General features: G+C 39.0%; 1 protein-coding gene across 1 annotated transcript in view; it reads right to left on the minus strand.

The window, feature by feature from the left end:
* Positions 1-1,179: 1,179 nt before the first annotated feature.
* Positions 1,180-19,509, minus strand: part of fkbp1b (FKBP prolyl isomerase 1B) — a 30,211-nt gene continuing 11,881 nt past the window's right edge. The window contains exons 3-5 of the mRNA XM_060853628.1: positions 6,597-6,709; positions 5,441-5,599; positions 1,180-1,667 (exon numbers count right to left, since the gene is read on the minus strand). Coding sequence (XP_060709611.1) covers positions 5,471-5,599; positions 6,597-6,709 — 242 coding nt within the window. The 3' untranslated portion in view covers positions 1,180-1,667; positions 5,441-5,470. The remainder of the gene's footprint in view (positions 1,668-5,440; positions 5,600-6,596; positions 6,710-19,509) is intronic.

The following is a 19,509-nucleotide window of genomic DNA, read 5'->3' on the forward strand; positions in this document are numbered from 1 at the left end:
TTCTGCAGCTGTACAGGGCCCTGGTGAGACCACACCTGGAGTACTGCGTGCAGTTCTGGTCTCCAAATTTGAGGAAAGACATTCTGGCTATTGAGGGAGTGCAGCGTAGGTTCACAAGGTCAATTCCTGGAATGGCGGGATTACCTTACACCGAAAGACTGAAGCGACTGGGCTTGTATACCCTTGAGTTTAGAAGACTGAGAGGGGATCTGATTGAGACATAAGATTATTAAAAGTTTGGACACTCTGGCAGCAGGAAACATGTTTCCGCTGATGGGTGAGTGAGGACACAGCTTAAAAATATGGGGTAGATCATTTAGGATAGAGATGAGGAGAAACTTCTTCACCCAGAGAGTGGTGGCTGTGTGGAATGCTCTGCCCCAGAGGGCAGTGGAGGCCCATTCTCTGGATTCATTTAAGAAAGAGTTGGATAGAGCTCTCAAGGATAGTGGAATCAAGGGTTATGGAGATAAGGCAGGAACAGGAACAGGATACTGATTAACGATGATCAGCCATGATCATATTGAATGGTGGTGCAGGCTCGAAGGGCAGAATGGCCTACTCCTGCACCTATTGTCTATAATCCAGGTATTGCTCATCTGTATTAGCATGTGGTACAATGAAAAAAACTGCAAGTGAGAAAATGTATGTATATTTGTTCCTAAATTTCTTGTATCCCTCTCCTCCTTTCGACGTGTTACTTGCTTCCATGCAATTCTTCCAAGCCAGAAAAAGGAAATGATTGAGGCTACCAATTCCTGATTTCCTGAGGTGAAGTGAGGTGCAGAGAGAGCAGGTCATATTATAAAATTTGCCAGTATGAAGTAAAGCAAATCATTTTTCTGCATTTCAGACTTTCTGTCTGATACGTCACGATCTCATGGCATTTGAGCCAAAAAACCTAATTTTGAACACAGCACAACAGTCTGTGTCGCATTTTTCTCTCACATGTAAATAAATCACTGTTGTGTATTTAATTACTGGGGGGTACCAAATTGTTTGTAAAGCCAATCTGGAATGCTCGATTTTCCGGTTCCTTTTCTGAAGTGTGCATACATTACAAAACTAATGGCTTCTGGAGTTTAGCTAGAATTCAAGATTAAAATCAATAATCACAAAAATTATCCCAACAGATTAAAAAAAAGGAACCATACATTTAGCTGGGACGATATAAATGTATTTTCTTTTAAATTGTTTTTTATTTCAACAACCAATCAAGTTTTACATCAGTTCTTGCTTCAGTGCAAGACTGGCAAATACAGGTCCTGCAGTTTCTTATGAATGCACATTTATTTTAATTTTATAAAACCTTTGTATGCCTTTTAGGTATTTGCTATTCAAAAATTAGGTTAGACCCTGGTTAGGTCAACTTCATCAAATATTTTAGAAATTACTTAAATTCATTAAATATTGCATGCAATCAAAACAGACCAAAAACTAAAAAGAACAAAGTATCAGTCCCATAAGCAAAGGATCTACAAATTAACAACACTGGTAGTCAAAACTAACAATTCCAAGTAGCAAGAGCAAAATAAACAGGATGCAGGTAGCTAGGCAGGATTCTTTTTGTTTAAAATCAATATCATAAAAAGGTCTTCAGTGGCTCACAGAAGTCAGTTTGAAGATCGATTCCACTGTATTGATACCCAGGACTCCCTATGGCATCCCTTTAAAAGAAGAAATAAAATTATTATTTAGTAACCGGCGAATATCACTTTCATGCCTGTAGCATCAGCATCCCAAAGTTTTATTCAAGGAATCTAACTTTAGTTGTAAACTTCAACTTCAAATAAAAAGAGGAATCTAACTATTCCCATAATAGTTAAAAATTGTCATTTTTAAAAGACTTGCCTGTAAACTCATGCCAAATGTTGTTCTTTGGTAATGAAGACAAATATGCATGATGGACAATTTAAGTGGACAGGGGAAAATGATGTACCTATTAATCAAAGTAACAGATTAATGAGATGAACTACATTCTAGTGTTAACTTCCTCATTAGTATGAGGTTTGCAATGTATTCATAGCCTCAGGTGAAAAGCTCTCAAAATGTCTGCAGCCAACACGGATGATGTTGTTTGGGAAAATAAGTAGTGCAAAATATTAATTCATCATTATTTATTTATATTAGTAATTTGGAATATTGCTTGCCTAAAAACCAAGAACAAATGTGCCCCAGCATTTCACCCAAAACAATAGTCATTGTGCCTGTTCCTGGTTCTGTATTGCTACAAGTGAAGTTAGTTCACAGATAAAAGTCCTCTCACAAATGTCCGACAGATACACTCTTTTCCCCTAGCAATTCAACAGTGTGATAGTGCATTTATTTAGCACAGAAATAACATCATAATTGCATAGTTGTTAAGATGTTAGATCTCGTAGCTGTTACTCAAGCTGGGGAGCAGAGAAAAATCAGAAACCTTTCCCTCACTTCCATTAGCACCGTTAGTGGATTAGTGCTGAGGAGCAAGAGATAAATTTCAGCACCTTAGTTCGCAGATGAGCTTCAGATGAAGGCAACTGTTCTGCCAAATGATCGCATCCTTCCAAAGTACTAATCCTATTGTCTTCCCCTTAGAGGGTATAATCACTCTTTAAATTAATCCAATATCCTGACTTCTAGCACTCTTCCTAACAAGGTTACCTCAAGAGTACAACGGGATCTTGATCAAATGGGCCAGTGGGCTGAGGGGTGCGAGATGGAGTTTAATTTAGATAAATGCGAGTGCTACATTTTGGAAAAGCAAATCAGAGCAGGACTTATACACTTAATGGTAAGGTCCTGGGGGTTATTGCTGAACAAAGATCCCTTGGAATGCAGGATCATAGCTCCTTCAAAGCAGAGTTGCAGGTAGATAGGATAGTAAAGGCAGCATTTCGTATGCTTCCTTTTATTGGTCAGACCATCGAATATAGGACTTGAGAGGTCATATCGTGGCTGTAAAGGACATTGGTTAGGCAACATTTGGAATATTGTGTGTAATTCCCATCTCTTTCCTATCAGAAGCATGTAGTGAAACTTCAAAGGGTCCAGAAAAGATTTAGAGAGGAACATCAACTATCTGAATATCGATTATCCAAATTTCAGATTATTTGAAGACGATTTCAAAGCCTCGCAAAAATGTTATATCAAAGAGATAAGTGTATTTGATTTACCTGGACTGAAGGACATGTGAAAATGCTGGTAAAAAACAAAGAAACAAGCACCTCAAACATCAGCAACTGGATTTTTTTTTAAGGTAACAGTTAGTTACACAGCCCTTTGCAAAAGTAAGCGTTTCAGTATTCCCAGCACTTTACTGGGCCATTTATGAAAAAAAAATGGCCAAGAATATAGACACATGCGCGAGGCAGTGCTTCAGTCTGTGTGTTGAGAGGCCGAGTTCCCAGAAACTGACAAATGTTCTTGCAATCGTAGAAATTGTTTGGGACTTTGTGTAATGCTGTCTTCACCACTCCTTGCGAAATGCTAACTACTGCTGCATTTTTAAAATGTTTTCTCATGTTATCATTGCTTTCGAGTATTTTGCATCAGTATTTACTGTGGAAAAGGACATGGAAGATATAGACTGAAGGGAAATAGATGGTGACATCTTGCAAAATGTCCAGATTACAGAGGAGGAAATGCTGGATGTCTTGAAACACAAAGGTGGATAAATCCCCAGGGCCTGATCAGGTGTACCCGAGAACTCTGTGGGAAGCTAGAGAAGTGATTGCTGGGCCTCTTGCCGAGATAGCTGTATCATCGATAGTCGCAGGTGAGGTGCTGGAAAACTGGAGGTTGGCTAATGTGGTGCCATTGTTTAAGAAAGGTGGTAAGGACAAGCCAGGGAACTATAGACCAGTGAGCCTGACGTCGATGTTGTTGGAGGGAATCCGGAGGGGCAGTATGCACATGTATTTGGAAAGGCAAGGACTGATTAGGGACAGTCAACATGGCTTTGTGCATGGGAAATCATGTCTCACAAACTTGATTGAGTTTTTTGAGGAACTAACAAAGAGGTTTGATGAGGGCAGAGCAGTAGATGTGATCTATATGGACCTCAGTAAGGTGTTTGGCAAGGCTCCCCATGGGAGACTGATTAGCAAGGTCAGATCTCATGGAATAGAGGGAAAACCAGCCATTTGGATACAGAACTGGCTCAAAGGTAGAAGACAGAGGGTGGTGGTGGAGGGTTGTTTTTCAGACTGGAGGCCTGTGACCAGTGGAGTGCCACGAGGATCGGTGCTGAGTCCTCTACTTTTTGTCATTTACATAAACGATTTGGATGCGAGCAGAGATACAGTTAGTGAGTTTGCAAATGACACCAAAATTGGAGGTGTAGTGGACAGCAAAGAGGGTTACCTCAGATTACAACAGGATCTTGAGCAGATGGGCCAATGGGCTGAGAAGTGGCACATGGAGTTTAATTCAGATAAATGCGAAATGCTGCATTTTGGGAAAGCAAACCTTAGCAGGACTTATACACTTAATGGTAAGGTCCTAGGGAGTGTTGCTGAACAAAGAGACCTTGGAGTGCAGGTTCATAGCTCCTTGAAAGTGGAGTCGCAGGCAGATAGGATAGTGAAGGCAGCATTTGGTATGCTTTCCTTCATTAGTCAGAGTATTGAGTACAGGAGTTGGGATGTCATATGCAGCTGTACAGGACACTGGTTAGGTCACTGTTGGAATACGGCGTGCAATTCTGGTCTCCTTCCTATCGGAAAGATGTTGTGAAACTTGAAAAGGTTCAGAAAAGATTTACAAGGATGTTGCCAGGGTTAGAGAATTTGAGCTATAGGGAGAGATTGAACAGGTTGGGGCTGTTTTCCCTGGAGTGTCAGAGGCTGAGGGGTGACCTTACAGAGGTTTATAAAATCATGAGGGACATGGATAGCGTAAATAGACAAGGTCTTTTCCCTGGGGTAGGGGAGTCCAGAACTAGGAGGGCATTGGTTTAGGGTGAGAGGGGAAAGATATAAAAGAGACCTAACTGGCAACGTTTTCACACAGAGGGTGGTACTTGTATGGAATGAGCTGCTAGGGCAAATGGTGGAGGCTGGTACAATTGTAGCATTTAAAAAGGCATCTGGATGGGTATATGAACAGAAAAGGTTTAGAGGGATATGGGCCAAGTGCTGGCAAATGGGACTAGATTAGGTTAGAATATGATATTTGGTCAGCATGGCCGTGTTGGACCGAAGGGTCCGTTTCCGTGCTGTACATCTCTATGGCTCTAAGTCATTGATCAGTCGCTGTTTGAATGCTTCTAGCACTCATTTCGTATGCACATGTAAGCAATTCTATCCGACATAAGGCTCTTGCCTTGGTATATTTAAAATATCTAAGTGAGCACATAGTTTGAGGTTACAGCTTAATAAAATGTTTCAGATGAAATCTTGCTGAGACAAAATTGTGCAACATTAAATAAAAATTCAGTAACTTCAAGCAACTTACATACCTTGAAACCAAATATCAACGAAGGAATTCTTCACTCCAACTTCAGCAGCTCGACGTCAAAGATAAGGGTGGCATTGGCTGGGATGACTCCGGGGTGACCTGTTACACCGTATGCCACATCGGGAGTACAGGTCAGTTTTGCCCTTTGTCCCAAACTCATCTGTAATTGTAATAAAAAGATCTTATTTGGTTATAATCTTATTCAATAAAAAAATTCCTTCTACTTGTTTAGATGCTAATAAAAAAAGTCTTAAAAAGTGAGAATTGATTTCATCGTACACTTGAACCAAGGAATATGCACCATTAACATTTAATTGTTCAGTTCTAGAATCCCTGGAGTACAGCCCATTGGGTCCACACAGACCCTCCGAAAAGCATCCCACCCAGTCTGCACATCCCTGTTACAATATAGATCAATTTAGCTTGGCCAATCCATCTAACCTGTATGTCTTTGGACTGTTCATTATTCGGTCTTATCAACATTATATTGCCCACTGCAAAATGTTTCTTTAAAATATTCAATTAGATTGACTGTAACTCTGTTGACCTCTACTTCCCCACATACATAAATACCTTTTATGAGTAAATTACCCACTTACACAATTGTAGCCAACCAACACATTTATTTTCCAAAGATAACTTGTTCCCATTCTTCTCTGCACATTCTCCCTGTGTGAGCGTGGGTTTCCTCTGGGTGCTCCGGTTCCCCCCCGCCCCAGTCCAAAAGGTACGTAGGTGGATTGGCAGTGCTAAATTACCCATCGCATTCAGGAATGTGCAAGCTAGATGAGTTAGCAATGGGAAATGTACGGTTACAGGGAATGGTGGATCTGGATAGGATGCTCTTTGGAGAGTTGGTGCAGACACAAATGGGCTGAATGGCCTCTATCTGCACTGTAGGGATTGATGTAATTCTATGATTCTTTTAAGTTGGACGCATATACTTAAAGATTATTTTGTAACATACTGGCATCATTGATACTATGTAAACTTGGACAGTAATAAAACAAGCTCCTTAATTGATCTTTTCTCATTAGTTTCATTTTATTGAATTTATTGTACTATATAGAGGTATATTAAAGTCATCAACCGCCATAGTGTTTTTTAAAAATTTATTTGGTGTAGTTTTTACAAAAACAGAACCACACAGTAAATACCTGTGCTATGCCTTCTTCCCAACCTTTAATTACTTCCTGTTTGCCAAACTTGAACTTGAAAGGCTTGCCTCGGTCTCTGGAAGAATCAAACTTCTTTCCATTCTGCAAATTTCCTGCAGAAACCACAAAATTGTCTTTGAAGCCATAGTAGACAGAAAAACAAAAATAATTCAAGACATATTGTCTGTGACTACAATTTTCAACCAGAGGCATTATCGAATGCTGTACAATTGCTGAAGCAGAAATACTTTCTCCTAAGCTTACTTTACACAGGCATTGATAGAGTAAATATTGGAATGGAGCATAAAAGAATTACCTATAAATACATTATCTTACAACCCTGGACCAGATTATTGCTTAAACTAATATCCCATACATCTGGTTCAAAGCATTCAGCCCAAATATAATTTGGACATCGTATCTGAGATTCTGAAAGATTCAACATCATACGCTATCAAAGGATGGCCTTAAATTTATGCACAAATTAAGAGATGAAATTTATGTGGAGCCAAACTATTGTTTTTAAACAATTAGGACAAGATGGCATACACTTATTGGAAAAGAAAAAAAAAATTAGAAAAAGGTTTTCTCAATGAAGGCACTAAATGTTTGGAACAAAGAGTATTAATTACACCAATAAGATTTGAAGCAGTTAGATGCTATGCTGGTTGATTTGACAATAACAGAGCACATGTTAAAAACACCCTAATCTTTCATCTCATTTTATTCAGAGACCTAGGAATTGACAATGGCTAACCCAATCCGATCATTGCTGGCAGTATACCATGCAAACTCTTGAATGGGCACAACATTGTGACTTTTGGTTATGAGTATGCATACCTCTGTTACCCTAGAAAAATAAAGGTGGCAAAAACAAGAGTTCACAGTGCTGATGTGCAGTAGCAATAAGGGTGGTTTTTAGCACTAACATGATGCTATCGTCTGCCCAGTGGTTAACACTGCTGCCTCACAGCGCCAGGGACCCAGGTTCAATTCCCACCTCAGGCAATTGTCTGTGTGGAGTTTGCGTGGGTTTCCTCTGAGTGCTCCAGTTTCCTCCTACAGTCCAAAGATGTGCAGGTTAGGTGAATTGGCCATGCTAAATTGCCCATATTGTTAGGTGGATTAGTCAGGGGTAAATATAGTGGGGTGGGTTTTTCTTCAGAGGGTTGATGTGGACTTGTTGGGCCGATGGGCCTGTTTCCACACTGTAGGTAATCTTAAAAAGATGCCTCACCTACTACATTAATGGGTAATGTGGTACCTAAACATCAGTGCCAATGTGATGCCAGATATGTAGGCTGTATGTTCCAATGGCTGGCGGATCATACGAAACAACATATCTCTGTTTGTTTGCAACAGGCAGAGCATTGACCATACTCAGCCAGCCTGTGCCTGCAATACTCAATGTGGTGTCTAACATTAGATGGGGCAATTGGGCAGCACGAAATGAACATTTCCAAGTGCGCCAAGAATTACACTGACAAGCAATCTGAAATATCCGTCAGACTCACAGTACAGCTTATTTACACTTGGCGTAAAGCTATATATTCCTATACAGGAACATGCCCTCTGCAGACAAACGGAATATCCAGGCATTGCACCTTTTCTAATAACCATAGACTGTCTGAGAGTACAGATAGAGATGCAGTGTGTGTTGTGTTTGGGTTGTTTCTAGTGCATTTTCCACATCATGCCTCATGTCTCTTCCAAAGCTGCTTTGTCGGTCTAAAATTAAATGAAAGCTCTGGGTTACTGTTTTCTGGTGCATTTTCCATGGCATCAGCTTGACCACAGTCTATGCAGGAGCTAGGTGGCACCTCATTTCTCATGCAAAATAAACAACTGTACCTTTTTCAATGGTTGTATGCTTGTGACATTCCTGATAAATGCAAGGCAAAAAGCTGAGCCAGCTTCTTTTTTTTCCCCCCAAATAATAAAATAGTTGTGGTCACAAAGCATTGTGGTTACGTCAAAGAAAGACTGTGAGCCCACTATTTTATCAAAAATATCAACCCAATCATTTTAAGCAGATTAATGAGTGGTTTCAGACAAAAGATACATGACTTCATGACCTCTACATACCCAGCTCTAATGCCAATTTAGACTCCATGCATTTTTGGCAAAATATTAAACTTGTACATTTTGATAACAGCTTTTATAAGCATGGAACAGACTCATTCCTATAAGACGTGCACTTAGAATGCTAGCACCACTGAATAAAACTCAAAAGGGTATCCAAAATGTTCAATGTTTTTAAAGTTCAGTAATTAGTGATTTATGTTCGTATGATGCAAATATTTTCAATACACATTAAAATGGGAATTATTCCCCCACCTATAGGGAAAGACATTTTATCAGTTCTAAACAAACAGAACACAATAACAGGATACTGAAACTTCATCCAAACAAAACCATCAACATTCACAAACAAGTCTTAACTGCAATTACAAAAACAGGCAGAATGTATCATTGAAACTAGCATAACTGTGTGCCAGAAATTTCTTTGAAACTCAAACTACAGGAAGAACGTTTGATAAGTAAATCATTTTGAATGAATATCCAAATTTGTTGGGCACTGCACAAAAATATTACTGAAGAGCTGCAAAATGTGATCTATTTCTGCAGAATTCACTATAAAATCTAGGTCAAAGCTTTGCCTTTGGTTGTTTGATAGTGTGCTTAGAATGCCAATCAAAGCAATACAGTGGCACCATAAATTCAGAGAAAATAAACACCACAATGAATCCTTTTTTTTTGGGAAAGAGAAAAACACTGAACGTACTCTATGTACATTTTAGGAACATTACTTTCAAAGGCATTCTTTCAATACCCACTTTATGTTGAAAATCATTTGGATCAGGGAGCCAAAGCATTTTCACCGGCTGCATCAAGAATTAAAACATACCAAGAAGTATTATGAATTTATTTTTATTGGTGAATAATTTATTAGCCCTGCCATTTAATTTTATAGACTTGATCTGTTGATAATTTCATTAGCTTAACATATTTCACAGAGATGGTAACAAAATATCATCTGCAAATCAAATATTTGGAGCATTAGTTCCTAACTATGCAAATACACCGTAAAACTACTTCGTTAGATAAATGTGCTGATAGATCTTAGGAACATAGGAACAAGAGTAGGCCATTCAGCCCTTTAAACAACTGCCACCATTTTCAATCACCCCTCTCAACACCATATTCAGATACTACCCCCAGATCGAGGCCATTAGTAATGAGGAAGCTGTCCATCTTCTGTCCCAAATTCAACAATGACTGAGCCTCACACTAATCCAAATTATATTCCATTTGCCATGTTCGCACCCACTCATTCAGCCTCTGAAGCTTCTTTGCATCCTCATCACCCATATTATCTGGAAACTGTGAATTATCACAATTAACCCCATATGCAAATTGTTGGTATAGATTGTGAACAGCTGAGACTCTAGCACTGACCCTTCTTGGTACCCACTGGTCTCACACTACCAACTGGAATGAAGAGTCATTCTGCTACTCTTGCTTTCTGCCCGTTAACCAATTCTCAGTTCATGTTAGTATATTTCCTCAAACTGATGCACTTTAATTTTATTAACCTCACGTAGGAGTGTTTCAAACACTTTTCAGAAAACCAAATACATCACATCCCCTTCTTGAAACGGTTAATAACATCCTCAAACAAATTCAGACTTGTCAAACATTATTCCTGCTTCATAAATTCACAACGACTGGCCATTCGAAATTAGTTTTAAATATCCAGCAATAACATTTGTTGTAGGTTCTAGAAGGAGATGTCAGGTTGACAAACCTGGATTCCCTGTTTTCTCACTCTCTCCTTCCTTAAGCAGTGTTGCAGGTTGGAATGTTGCAAATATAGTCTCCATTGCAAAACAGACAAAGTGGGAATAGGTTTCTAAAGATTCATCTGAAATACTGTCAAATTGGGAGTATGATGTGGATAAAGCAGTTCTCCAATTTGCCAAGTGCTCTCAAAGTCCTGTGAAAATGTATGTTAAAAACGTTTTGGCTAGAAAAAACAAATTCTGCTTTAACAAGTAGAACACCACTGCTGACCAAGCAGACACGAGTATTATTTTTCAAAATTTCCATTACTCCTCGATAGGAATTGGCATTACCACCAAAAGCTAGAGGTCTGTGAATTTCTAACACAGACCTTGTATGCAGCACTGTTGCAGCACATGGTACCAACCAGGGGCAGCTATTACCATCTTCCTTTCCTAAAGGGCCTACTTACTCTGAAGTGGAAGGGGACAACCACTAACCACTCTAAAGAGAAGAGGCTCCCATCTCAAACAATAGTTTGTTTATTGCATGGTAACATTCAGGTACAATTTTCATGATAATCCCCATGACAACAAAGAGACTACAAGAACAGGTGTATCCCCTTGGAGAGCTGGAGATGTTCTGCCTTTCTCCACACAAATACTTCTGACACCAGATTAGGTAGAGCTAAATGTAGTTCTCAGCATTAACCCTTTCAGAACCGTCACCTTATACAAACAGGAACTATGGTGCAATTTCTGGTCACTTCAGACTTTGAAACTACATTAAAGAACAAACCTGTCAGTCATTTTGTGGATTTGTTTCCACAAATAAAAATAGGAAGGAAATGAAAACAAAGATGAAGAAAATTTATCAACGATTGCAGGAACGAGAAACTTCACTTATGAGAATAGGTTGGAGCAGCTGAAACTATTCATCTTAGGCGAAACATTATTAAAAAAGATTTGATAGATATACTCAATCATGAGGGACTAGGACACAGTATATATTTTTAAAAAAAGGAGTAAATATTCCTGTTGATAAAACAGTTGACAACCAGAAGGCATAGATTTGCAGCACTGGCAAAAAGTAACACAAATAGAAAGTGTTTCTGCCCCAGCAAATAATTAGTACCTGGATTGAATTACTCAAGAGTTGTGAGGTAGCAATTAAATAATGCATTGCTATATAAATGAACAGTCATTCCAATGCCTGTTCAGCCATTTAAGATCAAGGTTAATTTAATATTGGCCTCAAATTTCTCTTTGCGATCCACCTCTGAAACGCTTCAACTCCCTGTTGGGGAATAACCTACCTACTTGTGTTTTATAAAACATTCATTCAATGACTCTACCGTCAATGCTCTGAGGCTAACTGTTACAAAAAATTCCTCGAATGAGTTTTGTATGGGTAACTGTTCATTTTAATACTTCCATCAGAAAGCAAAAGCTAAAATTGAATGGAATAAATTTCAGTAAAATATTTGTGAATGGTTTACGGCATTAATTGTCATTGTAGCAGCATTAGCATACTGGAAACGGTCATGGCATAAAGAAAAACACTTTCTCCTGGTGAAGGCCATTTCTGGTCACAATCCTGGTACCTCTAAAGAGAGATACATTGGTATACAGTATTTTTTCATATCATCTCACCACGTATGAGCAGCTTTCACATTTGAAAGCTTGTCTTATTCAGTACAAATAGGAACTCAGGAGGGTTTACACAAGAAATATCATTTCAAATGTTATCCTGGGCATGCCTGAAGAACTTTTTTCCATTGTGGAAGAAATTGGATTGGTGGTGGAGTGATCAGATCTGGAGAAGGGAGTTGAGTCCAGGTGTGGTGGAAGGAGAGAGAGCCAATGGCAGGAACAGAGACAGGGCTGTTGGATGAGCAACTACTGGGGATGATGGGGGCTTGGGTTGGTGTAGTTTGGAGTGCGTGAACTAGGTTTGGGAAGCATCAGTTGAATAGACTCCACGGTTACAGTCTATGTAATAAGCTAAAATTTCATTAGTGAACTAATTAGTTAAATCTAGCAGAACCCTCTGAATTAGATGCCAATATTTAGCACAGAAGAAAACCATTTAGCCATAGTATATCGTTGGTCAACAAACATCTGAAGACAGTAATCCAGTTTTCCATAATTCTCCAATTTAAATGGATACTTTCTTTTCCAAGCACAGGGGAAAAAACACTTGGCACAATCTCTAATATCCATGCTGATTCCCTCAGAGTCCAAAAAATGACTGGTCTGCACCTGCTTACTCATTTTAAATTTAAGTAACCCATATCTCAAAGTCAACACGCCCTCATATTCCATGTATTAAAAACAGCAAGGCTGGTACAGGTGGGAAATGAAGGCTTCGAGCTAGAATGAAGCCAAGACTTGGCATATCGAGGTGTACATCACATCCTCCTGTCTGTCTTTGGCTGGAGTGAGGTCATATCTGAAGATTGTTGATAAACTGATTTAGCAACGTCAAAATAAAAAAAAATCTAATCTATTATGGCACTAGGATAATCAAATAAAACGGTCACAGGATTAAATGCAGGACTGATAGATGAAATCATAATTTTAAAAAATTGTTAGATTATAATTTTTCAAGTTATGAATTAAAACGTTAGTAATAAAGCAGAAGTTATTCAAATCCAAGGTTTCTTTCTTTTGACAGAACGGTTATGTGACCTTCTCACATTTCTATAGTGAACAGCATGATGGGTTTTGGTGATCTACATTACACACTTGCACAAACTATCCAGTTAAGTACAAACAGATTAAATGTTTAGTATACAATGGTATTGTGAGGAGTGCAGAACATCAAATAAGCTTTCATCATGCTCTCTGAACTATTCTTTTTCCATACATTCATTTCACTTATTTGTTTTTGAAAGATATGACACGGCTGCATGATAATGACAACAGATAAGTCCAGAAACACTGATTAGACCAAGTCTATTCAATGAAGCAAGTGAACAAGCAGGATTCCGCAGAAAAAAGTACATTCCACTGCCTGTAATAACAGTTGCAGAGATCATGGAGATGACATCCTTCCTTCCACACAACACAGAAGAGAGTTAAATCTTTGGGGCTGTATTTTTGCAAAAAAATCTATACTGAAAGACTGAATTTGTTTCAATAAACTTTTAACCTTTTCCTCCGTGTCACAGAACAAATGGAAAGGGAAACAAACATCAAAGAGCCAGGAGAAAGGAATTTTCCTGCCACTATAGTGTTGTGCAACAAAATAGCAAACAGCAAGTAGTAGTAACCGCAAGGACAGGCGTCATTGAAATGGTTACTAGACCCATGTCATGTTGAAACAACATGGATAACTCAATTTTCTCATAACCTCATCATTTCCACTTGAACAAGTGCAATACATAATTAATGGTTGATTTTCCATCATGCAAATCTTGCAGAATAAAAGCTCAAAAAACAAAGACTTTTTTTTAAAAAGGGACAGCTCTGCATCTATTTACCTGTGATTCTGTTCAGTTTTAAGGTGCAATATTTTGAAAAGGTACCAGCATCCCCAAGAGTCAACATAACATCACCGAGGATAAACGGGAAGTCACGACTCTCTCGGGATTTAGGTGTCACAGCGAGCTCCTGGAAAGTGTGAATTGGAGTGCATAATTTTTTGGCACAGACTTTCTTTTAATAATAAAGACAAATAAGATCATACAGCACAGAAACAGACCCTAAAGTCTAATCAGTCTCTGCTGACCATAATCTCAAATTAAACTAGTCCCACCTGCCTGTGCTTGCCCATATCCCTCCAAACATTTCCTATTCATGTACTTATCCAAGTGTCATTTAAACAATGTAACTGCACTCACATCCACTACTTTTTCTAGTAGCTCATTCCACAGATGAACCACTCTAAAAGAAAAACTTGCCTTTCTCCACGCACCTTAAAAAAAACCCTCTAGTTTTTATGGGGTTGAACAAATTCTGTCTGGGAATGACAGACTTTTGCTTTTCCCATGGTGTAGCTCCATTGACTTTGTTGCAGGACATGTACAGCTACATTATAACAAACAACTACACTTCAAAATGTACAGCTGGTGTGAAAGCATTTTAGGATCGGTAAGACCATGGTCACGTGCCAAATAAATGCAAATTTCTCCTTTCTTTTTGGTCCTGGTTAAAACAGCAGCAAACTACAAAGAAGGTAAAGACTCAGCACATCTGGCATCGATGAAGAGAGTACCAGTTATTGCTACAGACAGATCAACAACCTTTCAGATGTGATCTCTTTCTGCTAAGAATTTGCAGCAATCTGGTGTGTTTAATTTCAGATTCCCGGCATCTGCAGCATTTGCATGTGTCACAAACTACTGAACCCGTTTGTTGCCTTGGCAATAGTAATGAATGCTTTATTTTACCACTAAAATTTAACAGATTCACTATTACTGGTCAGCTTTTAGAAGATAGCATCAACATAAATGGCTTCGGAAAGGTGTAACCTCTCTGATATATTTAGGTTATTTGAGAGCACACCCAGGTTTTTAAAGCAACACACTATCCTGTTCCCACCATCCCAGAACAAAACCACATGCAAAATGAAGACAATATATATAATGTTGCAAAACCATTTGCACTGAAAACAAGAAACGTCAAATTGACTGGGTTTAAAAAAAAACTAACAGGTGGTTTGACAATCTGTCCAGGTCTCCTGATGGTATAACCTTCCAGAGATTGACTTCACAAATTGGCTGCTCCCAATATGCATTTGTACGGGTCTCTTGCATATTGTTTGTCATGTTGTTCTTCTGCGTCATTTTCTGAATGTGACTGTGTGTTCTATGCACAGTTGGAGAACTGTACAACTCCAGAGTTGATTGTTCTTTCTCAAGGTTGCTCCATTTGATGTCATAGCTTTGTAAAGCTTATGGACCACTTTGGATGTATCAATGAATAACAGCTTCCTTGAGAAGATATGACACTAATGTTCTGACCCCCACACAGACTAAGCAGCACTTGAACAAAACACAGTCATTTACTGTCTTAGTCCTCAGTCTTTTGAGAGGTTTGTCTTGGGTTTTTGAAAACAAATGATGGCTTAGTAGGGTTGTTCTAATTCACCTTCCAAATATGATCTTCGTTGGTGGCAGTAAGCCTATACGCAGAACTGTAGCTCTTGGGTATAGCACAGCAACATGACAATCTTGTTTTGTCGCCCTGCACTTTAAATGATGCAAACCATTCACTCAGCAACACCGGTGGATCTGGGTGTCTGATGAAACTTTTTATTTCAAAATATACTTTACTCAAAAATATCTTTGCATAGTCACTGAAACAGTTCAGTTCTGTACATTAGCAAAGCAAGCTATTAGTTGGCTCATTCCCCATTTGGCATACTGTCCCTAAGCAGGTCTGGCAGTATGTGGTGGCCCCATTGTCAGACACTTTTCAGATGTAATGAATAGACTGAATAATAGAATTGTTATGATAAAGAATTAGGCCAATCATGTCTGCACTGGCTTTCTGGACATTTTAGATCACCTTCTGCCTTTTCCCTAATCCTGCACAATATTTAAATGTAAACAATCATCCAACGTCTGCTTGAATGCCTCTGATGAACCTCCCTTCACCAAACTTGCACACAGTGCTTTTCCATACCCCAACTATTCTTTATACTGTATTACAAAGCTTTTTGCACTTATTACATCTGTCAGAGACAGACTTGAAATGTCCTTTAACTGTCAGACAATTGGTATTTTGGATAATGCAGTTGTGAACCAGGAGAATATTGCTGCCACGTATGGTAAATAAATCATTTGCGATCTTGGAATTAAATAATGTGGAAACTCATAAGAGTTTACAGGTACACTGATGTGGTTAGGGACTCCGGCACACTTCAGAGATCCTCAATTTGGTCTCAATGTTTTGGTCGATTCTTGGCCAATACACAGCACCTTGTCCCAAGCGTCTTGTTCGCTGTATATCCATATAATCCCAAAGGACCTGAGGGGGTTTCAGGTACAAGTACTTGTTTCATTTCAAAATTAAATCTGAGATGTCTATTTCATTTTACTTAATGGCCAAAGGCACTGCAAGTATGGTGTTAGGCCACCCGTCTATGATAATTATTCATAGTGCCTTCAGTTGTGATTCATTAGCTGTTGCTTCTTTAAGTTGGTTGAGATTGTGTTGATCAAAATTCATCTAATCTTCCTCCTCAAAATGCTCATACTATCTACTTGGTAAGTCTAGTGGACTTTTTCAATTCTTATTTTAATAACCTGCTCAGTGTATCCAAGGAATTCATGTTGATACCAGTTTTGTAGCAGATGACAAAATGATATCTGGTACTCTGATGAGAAGTTATAGTCCAGCTGTTGCATTCGTTTGTGACAAATAATTTCTAATGGTTTCCACAGTACATCATTTACTGCTCAGGACATCTTGTGATATAAAGAACCAGAGCAAATTTTCCAGAGTCTTAGGAATAATTGGACTGCTTCTTAAGAGACCTTCGAAGCCAAATGCAATTGGTTTACCACGTTGCATGATGCAGACTCCTAGCCCTTTCTGAGAAGCATCACCTTCCAAAATTGTCTTCTCCCTTAGATCATAGTAATGTAGGGTACAGGTTGACAATGCTGGTTTGAAAAATTCAAACATATCTTGATGGTCTTCACCACGTATATATTGGAAATGTTTCCATAACAGCTCTCTGACTGATGCTCGTTGGAAAAGTTTAGTATGTAAGACAATAGAAAGTAAAAAAAAATCAAATCAAGAGATCTCAGCAGCATGCAGCCTAGGCAGGTATTGTACAACTTAGACTTTTCCTGGATTGGGAAGGATCCCATAATCTGTATAGTTAGAACCAAAAGTATTCCTCTGACCCATATTCAACTGGCACTTCTTGCTATTGAAGGTAGCTCCTTTATGACAACTGCCACCATCAGTTTGATCAAATTCTTTGTTTTTCCTCATTACTCCAATATCATTGGTGACACATACATGCAGTTCTTTCCATATGCTGCTGGAATAGATCCTGACTGAAACTGAAAAAGGTAGTCTCTGAAAGCAACATCTGCAAATTGACTTCGAGATTCATTTGCTGAGTGAACTGACCAATATCCCTGTACTCCGTATCCAGCTTGGAAAAGAATTTATTTCCTGTGAAATTGCGAATGAATTCTGCTCATATTGAAGTGTTGTACAGGCAATTCTTCAGAAATTGCTTTGGATGTTGTGGGTGCAATCATACCCGGATTGTGGCATTTTTCTTTTGCACAGACGTAACATAACTACAGCATGTGGTACGTGATAGATACCATTATGTTCCATATTGTTCAGCTCACTCTTAAGTTTCCTCTCTACATGAACACTGCAACTTCTAGCAGGGCCAATTGATTGAATTGCATCTTCCCCGAAGTACAATACAGCTTCAACTTTGCAGTTTTGTCTTGTGCTGAATCTGTTGGTATATTTGTCAAAACCCCTGGACAGACTTCACAGAAAATTCACGAGTTTAATCCCAGGTATGAAGTAATTGCATGATGAGGAGAGGTTCAGAATGATGGGCCTGTATTCAGAATTTAGGAGAATGAGACATGACCTTATTGAACTTGACAGGCTAGATGCAAAAAGGGTGTTTCTCCTGTGGAAAGCCTAGGACAAGAGGGCATAATCTCAGAATAAGGGGTTGCATATGTAAAACTGATGAGAACATTTAAGGTGGTGAATCTATGGAATTCTTTACTACAAAGGGTTGTGGAGTCCTGTCATTAAGTATATTCAGGATTGAGACTGGCAGATTTTTAAGTCAGTAAACGGGCATTATGTTAAAAAAGCAAAACGTGGACATGATTGTTAGATCAGGCAAACCACATTGAATGATGTAGTAGACTTAATGGGCTACTTATGCTCTTAGGTACATGGTCACTTTTAATTTCTTCTCCAGTGCAGTGAATGTAGGTCCTAGATTGAGTGCACATAATCATGGGAGGACTTGCCAGGAATATTTGCATGCATAGTCTGTCCAGCAGGAATTCTGCCTGAACCACAAAACTAACATCTAAATTCAATGGTAATAGGGAAGACAAATGAATGTGAGCCTTTATTTCAAAAGGAGTATAAAAAGTATTCCCAAATCCCCCTCTGCTGCGGCTTTCTGCAGTCCTTTTCCATTTAAATTACGTTCAGCTACTTTGTTCTTTGTGCCAAAATGCATAATCTGACATTTTCCCACATTATACGTCACCTGCCAAATTTTTGCCCATTCACTTAACCGGTCTGTATCCCTCTGTAAACTCTGTCATTCTCACCTCTTGCCTTCCCACTTATTTGTGGGTTATCCTCAAATTTGGATGTTGTATATCCACTTTCATCAAAATCAGTAAATATATGACATATATCCAGTTCTTACAGTTAGCCAAAGTGGATACAGGGAATTATTGGCACAGTGAACTAGTAATCCAGTGCCTCAGGTTAGTATTCTGGCAGTCTGGGTTCAAACCCCACTATAGCAAATTGTGAAATGTGAATTCAATAAAAATCTGAATAAACAGCTAGCGTAATAGTGGAATGTTACTACTTATTCATCCTGAAAAAAAAACAATAATCTGGCTTACTGGCATCTCTCAGGGAAGGAAATTCTTACCTAGTTTGGCCTACATGTGACTCCAGTCCAAAGCCATATGATTAACTTAGCTAGGAAGAGGATAGGTGGGGACGCGAAAGGGATAGGTCAGAGCAGAGGGTGGAGCAGATAGGTAGGAAGGATGATGGACAGGTTTGTGGAGTTCAAGAGGGTGGTGCCAAGTTGGATGGTTTGATCCGGGATATTGGGGGGGGGGGGGGGGGGGGGGGGTGAAAAATGAGGGATTCTTCCTCCAGGCATCGGGTGGCTAGGATTTGGCAGTTGAGACCCCCCGAGGACTTGCATGTGCTTCACAGAGTACGAGGCGGAGATGAAGTGGTTGGCCACAGGACAATAGGCTGTTTGGTGTGTGCACCCTGGAGATGTTTTTACAATGTGAGGTACAATGTAAACTAGCCAAAGCAATTTAAATCTTCATTTCAAAGCCATTCTTTTAATATGTGATTAGATTATGTTAATAACTGCCAGTTAACTTCACTCTTCTAATGGTTCATTTTCAGTGCCA

This window comes from Hemiscyllium ocellatum, chromosome 3 (assembly GCF_020745735.1).
Source record: "Hemiscyllium ocellatum isolate sHemOce1 chromosome 3, sHemOce1.pat.X.cur, whole genome shotgun sequence".
Taxonomy (NCBI): domain Eukaryota; kingdom Metazoa; phylum Chordata; class Chondrichthyes; order Orectolobiformes; family Hemiscylliidae; genus Hemiscyllium; species Hemiscyllium ocellatum.